At 42.3% G+C, this 6,157-nt stretch overlaps 1 protein-coding gene across 3 annotated transcripts in view; it reads left to right on the top strand.

The window, feature by feature from the left end:
- Window positions 1-5,800, top strand: part of LOC107705739 (zinc finger and BTB domain-containing protein 46-like) — a 91,097-nt gene extending 85,297 nt beyond the window's left edge. For all 3 annotated transcript variants that reach the window (XM_016509188.1, XM_016509187.1, XM_016509189.1), the window contains 3 exons: window positions 2,672-2,892; window positions 4,265-4,307; window positions 4,417-5,800. In XM_016509188.1, the coding sequence (XP_016364674.1) occupies window positions 2,672-2,892; window positions 4,265-4,307; window positions 4,417-5,015 (863 nt within the window). In that variant the 3' untranslated portion in view covers window positions 5,016-5,800. The remainder of the gene's footprint in view (window positions 1-2,671; window positions 2,893-4,264; window positions 4,308-4,416) is intronic.
- Window positions 5,801-6,157: the final 357 nt, after the last annotated feature.

The following is a 6,157-nucleotide window of genomic DNA, read 5'->3' as shown; positions in this document are numbered from 1 at the left end:
AGCATACATTGTTTACGTCCAGCGGATATTCTCTAAAATGGCACCAGGGTGATGCGGAGGAGACGAATTGTTGAATAAAGTCGTTTTTTGCACAAAGTATTCTCGTAGCTTTGTAATATTACGGTTGAACCCCTGATGTCACATGGATTATTTTACAGATCTCCTTGCTACGTTTCTGGACTTGGGAACATTTCAGTTGCGTTGCTGTCTATGCAGGGTCAGACTGCTCTCAGATTCCATCAAAAAATATCTTAATTTGTGTTCCGAAGATGAACGAAGGTCTTACGGGTTTGAAACAACATGAGGGTGAGTAATTAATGACAGAATTTTCATTTTTCGGTGAACTATCCCTTTAACTATCACATGAGGCCATGGGAGAGGATTGTGAATGGCAGTGAAGCAACACAACCAATACATGTAGGTCACATGAAAATGACTACATGGTAAATGTAGTATGTCTAGATTAAATTCATACTACGCACATTCATACTACATAGAACACACTTTTTTAACGGTTGCAAAGTTATTTATGAATTATTTGAATATTACTTATTCAAAAGAAGTACCTACTTAGAGAGAATGCGATTTGAAAGCAGCCATAGTTCACATAACAAATTGGTCTAAGACTAATGTATCTTCCAAACCACACAAAAATATTGTTAGCAGTCAGGTATTATCATGGGAACGTAACATATGAAGGTTTGTATCGTTTCCCCTAGCAAAGACACCCTATGACATTGCAGCTGGTGGTTAACCTCAGTTGGCCAGATACCATGTGGTAGTTTCTCTTGAGTCTGGTGTATCATGAGCTGTAATAGCATAACATGATTGCCTGTCATCCTCCCAGCCACTCATTGTTTCTACATTCAGATGAGCATTTTCTCCCTGTAGATTCCATTAGATTGGGAAACCAACCGTAGGACGTTACTTTATTTAGATAATTAATAGGAGAGATGTGAAATTTAGTTCATCTTTAAACCAAAGTCTGAGACAAAGCTTTACAGGCTTGATCTCAAAGCCTGACCTGTGATCAGTCTTTAAATTTCTATTGTAATGGACCACGGTTGGTAGTCATTAGGTCAAATGCCCGTCCCAGATCCTATCAAACCTGCACCACATTGTGTTCACTTACCCCCTGAAGAATTTCCTGGAAAGATTTGCATCCGCCATCAAAATACCTAAGTGCACTTTAGTTGGGAATTTTATAAATGAGAGAATGACAGTAGACTGATGGTTTTATGTGAACCATACATTCAGTTTCAGTTACTGTTAATTGATGCAGAGGAGTTTGCAGCACGGCTACATTTACACATTGCAGACAAAAGGAAGGAGAAATGAGAGGGTGATCTGTGCTAGATGGGAGTGGACAGTGTAGGAGAAGAGAATTCCAGGAATCTGTTCGTGGTTGTGCATTACTGTAGCATGTGCATCTGTCCACTTAGCGCTTAACCAGCAACTCCAGCATATTCCCAACAACAGGAGTCCACAAACATTCTTGTCCAAAAAAAGACAAGATGAACATTCAGAAACACAGTGGCTTGAAAGTAGCTCAGTTTCACATATACTGTCTATTCAGATGTCCTTGTATATTGTAGAGGTCTAGAACGCGTCTGAAAAATGACATGTTTGTTATTAAATGGCAAACTTTGAATGTAAAACAAGTTATTGTGGCAGACAAGTGAATCATTGAATAGAAGTAACAAAAAGTGAGTTTAGAAGTCTAAAGGTGTGGTCACATTTACTGAATTTTCTTCTTTTCAGGAATTTCGGGTGAGGGCGAAAAATTTCCAAAAAAAATTAAAATTAGGTTCAGTTGGTCATGTCAGTTTGCTGAGTTGACCCTCAGAAAGTTGCTTGGTTTCAAGGTGTTTTTCAGCGAAATGTCACAAATGTAACCGTACCTTAATGCAGACTGCAACCATTGCATCATGTCTTGCGGCATGAGTACCGTTTCTTAGAACACTGTGTCAAGTTAAGTAGTTTGAAAAGCTTTAATAATGCATCTTGAGGTGCAACTTGCTATGAAAATTCCTTACTGCAGAATTGCATAGAGGTCATAGGGCATGATTATTTTTTTTTTTAAATAATTGCACTGAATTAACACATTAAATTGACATTCCAGATTATTATATATCAAAAATAAATAATTCCTCAAAGAAGTCAAATCAGAATGTCACATTTGTCCCTCTACGTTCTATAATTGGTGTAAATATTTCACCTTTCTCTGAACCTTTGCCTCTGCTACTCTTGGTTTCTGTCATGTAGCATGTGTTACAGTCTATTTTGTGTATATCCTGTTTGAACTTTTGCACAGATTCTGGCGAGTAGCCCGACATGTTTTTTTTTTTTTTTATAAATAAAGAAAACGTCCGCCATCATTTAAAAGCCTCTTCTTTCCTATTTCTTTATCTCTCACTCACACACACACACACATACATACATGCGGCTATCCCTTGCGTGTACACGTGGGTGGATGGAGAGGACCAAAAAACAGCGAGAGAGGCCAAGCCCTAACCCCACTCCGGTCTCTTCATCTCTTCCCTCCTCTCCCTCTCTAGCTGTGTGTGCCCCTTGCCCCCTTCTCCTCCTCCTCCTCTCTCTCTGCTGCTGTGTGCAAGATGGCCGCTGGTCTGCGAGTAGGTGGGTGAGACTCATTTCCTGTGCTCCTCAGGGCCTCGTTGCTCCAATGGCATCAGCAGCTCCCACCATCCAGGGGCCCTGTTTGGTAGCAAACACGGGGTGTCTTCATCTTCTCCTCCGTCTACTCTTCCTCTTCTACTGCCGCCTCCACCATCTGTGCCACGGCCCCCAGGGGCCCTCGGTATGCCACAGTCTGGGGGCCCCCCAGACAAGCTCTGTGCGGAAGGGGCCCTGAAGGCCTCACCCACTGAGGTAAGTCCAACAAACACCCAATAGGCCACTTATCCTTCAGCTTTGTGTCTCTTGATATATAGCTCCTTTTTAAGAATCTGTAGGATTGCTGTAGAAGATTTGTTGCTTTTTTTGCATTGCTTTGTTACTGCATGTACTTCCGTTCTGTTAATTAATGCTTTTTCTGCTTTTTCTTCCTTTCTGTGATAAAAATAAAGGCCAGAGTGAAGGGATTTCCACATATTCCAAAGATTTTCACTTATTTGGACCACCTGATAGTCACAAAGTTTACACCTGACCAGAACCAATCAAATCCATCAGCTATTCCAAATTTCGGGCAACACATCACACTTAATATCTGTGGTGGTTGTTTAACAAATTTGACCATATTCCACAGAATTGTGCAGATTAGGATCCCCCTAAATAAGTGTAATAAAAAAAAAGTTCAGGATGTCTATCGTCTTCTGTGTGCCCTGTGCATTTGTCATTCTGATGAATATAATGACGATTTCCGCAGCTAAAGATCTTCTGATAAGAAGGGGATCCAGGTGGCGGTAGAAATCAATAGTGATGGACAATGCAGAGGGGCAGAGTGGGTTTTTGTTTTCTTGAGTGAGAGCAGGAAATTGCATTCTCCCCGTGTGTGCTGAAGTGGCATTTGGTTTCGCAGGACCTCCCCTCCCCAAGAAGTTGTACCATCTCTGTGGACAAGCCATCTGTTTGCTTAAACCATTATGTGTCACTCTTACGCAAGAGAGGGCGGAACGAGAACAAGGGGGATGGGCCGCACCTATACATGTACAAGCCTCACGCATCTCAGAGCATGGGTGAAAAAACACAATCGGATCTGTAACCCTCCACCTCCCAAACAAATACACACCTCACCTCATGGACAATACTTAATATCCTCTTGTGTCCCAAGAGCTTTCTCTTTGTCTCCACCTGTTGGATATGCTGTTGAGAAACCCAATTTGAATGAATAAAAATAATAGACAAACCAATAAACTTTACGTAAATATCTAAATGTCACTAAAATAAGATACATTGACTTTGGCAGCATTTTTTAAAGGGAATATATCTTGAATTAAATTTATTTTTCTTACCATACTGGTAAAGAGTTAATATATATATAATGATTATATTTTACTAGTAATTGTCAAAAATACTAATACTTGCATGCTATCTCTGGTTTTGTTGCTTCAACTGTTTCGCAGCCAACTGTTTCTTTGCTTTTCTTCTTTCTTCAAGGGTCCCGTCTATTTCTTCTGTTTCTAGTGTGTCTGTTTGTGTGTTTTACCTCATGAACTTGCATGCCTCAGGAGTACACACCTCAATACAGACCTGTGATCAGAAGTACACAAGTGTTGATGAGCATGTGTGTATATTCTTACAGGAGGAAATGCAAGAAGACGACAATAGTCCAAATAACAATGCAGGTACGTGTGGCGTCTATGACGCTGATGGCCCGCCACATGACTGCCTGTTATTTTTCACATACATAAGCCGATATCCTGCCGTTAGTTCTCACCTCTCTCTCCCTCTCAGGGCTGGAGTGTGTCCAGGTTCCTGTAGAGGAAGATCAGATGGTAGAGGAGAAGCATGGAGTGTGTGTGGCGGAGGTGCAGGGCGGAGGGCCGGGCTGGCGGCAGGAGCTCGCCTGCTCTCTGTGTAAGCAACTGTTTAGCAGCCTGCTTCAACTGAGACAGCACGAATACAGCCACACGCTCTCGCTCATGGCCCTCTCGCTAGACTGCCTCGACCACCATCGCCCCCTAGTGGCCCCATCTCTGCTCAACCCTCCGTCAGCGCGCTACCATTGCTCGCAGTGTCCCGCCAGCTTCACCCTCAAGTCCAACGCCGACCGCCATGAGAAGACCATACACCTTAAACGGAAGCTGATGCAGTGCATGTACTGCCTCAAGCATTTCCGCGACCGCACGGACCTGAACCGCCACCTGTCTTCCGTGCATTCCAGCGAGCGCGTGTACACGTGTCCCGCTTGCTCCCGAACCTTCAGTACGCAGAAAAACCTGGCTACCCATGGCAAGGTCTGCTGTCAATCGGGAATCTCGCCCACCGAGCAGCTGTGGAACCTGCACAGCTTAAACGAAGATGACCATGGCCACATCCGTATAGATGACTGATTCTCCAAACCAGCAACATTCATCATTTAATTATTAAGGGAATGTGATACAAACTTCAGGTCATCCCAGGCCTTCTCCAACTTTTGGCCACAGCACTGTTGACATTTCTAAATTTATTTTTACTGTACATCAGATTTGTATGTTCTTCAAATATCTAAATCGTCAGGTTTTTATGACTACTGCATATGGCTGCTGAGGCACAATTACTATGCAAAATAAAGACATTTTGTCATTTCTCTTGTTGCACATAGAGCTGTCTGCTTTTTGTACCACGCAGGATTATTCAAGGTCTTACTGAAGACTGGAAAACATAAGAGATCTCAGTGCATTGGATGCCAATGCTTTTTCATTTTGGGTGGCTTCACACCCCTCTCTTTACCAGCGAACTAATCTTATGCTTAGTCTGCAATACGGACTCAGGCACAGGGGTCTCTGTAACTTAATTAGTTAATTCAGCAGTTAAACCTGTGCACAATGCTGCCCTCTGCAGGAGAATCTCTCTCTTGTATTCTGCACTTGAGTGTGAGAAGATAATTGGGATGAGGAAGATTAGGGAATGTCCTAAATCTATCAGCAAGCTACATTGTCTTCAAATGTGTGTGTGTGTGTGTGTGTGTGTACGTGTATGTGAGTGCACCGAATTATGTCAGTAATTAGCGCTTCTCGGCTCTCACTCATACTGACCCTAAATCGCATTGATAAGGGAGATGTTAGAGGAAAAGACGTAATTTCTTTAAAGTTGTGACCAGTCCTTGTGTGACCTCACACTAGCTTCCAAACCTGACAGCCAGTAGAAATGTTAAAGGGGATTGAGGGTGTTTTCTGGATCCAGAGATGAATCTAAATTATAGTTGTATTTTTATGTTAAATCTGAGCTGTCTCACTGGGTACATTTACATGCAACCAAATAATCCATTTGTAATTGGATTGACGGCTCAATCGGACTGAAAAAACCTTCATGTAAACACCTTAATCAATCTGATTGAGCTCGATCGGAATGAAATTTCGATCGGATTGAAGGGGGTGGTTTATTCCTTTTCTAATACGATTGAGAGTGCATATAAACACTCGATCGGATTGAACCCCGAAACTGAAAGAACTGCGCATGTGCAATGACGCAGAAATAGCGTAATGACGTATGA

This window comes from Sinocyclocheilus rhinocerous, unplaced genomic scaffold, assembly GCF_001515625.1.
Source record: "Sinocyclocheilus rhinocerous isolate Xijiao unplaced genomic scaffold, SAMN03320098_v1.1 scaffold263, whole genome shotgun sequence".
NCBI lineage: Eukaryota > Metazoa > Chordata > Actinopteri > Cypriniformes > Cyprinidae > Sinocyclocheilus > Sinocyclocheilus rhinocerous.
Note: the sequence above shows the minus strand (reverse complement) of the source record. Positions and strands in the feature narration are given on the sequence as shown.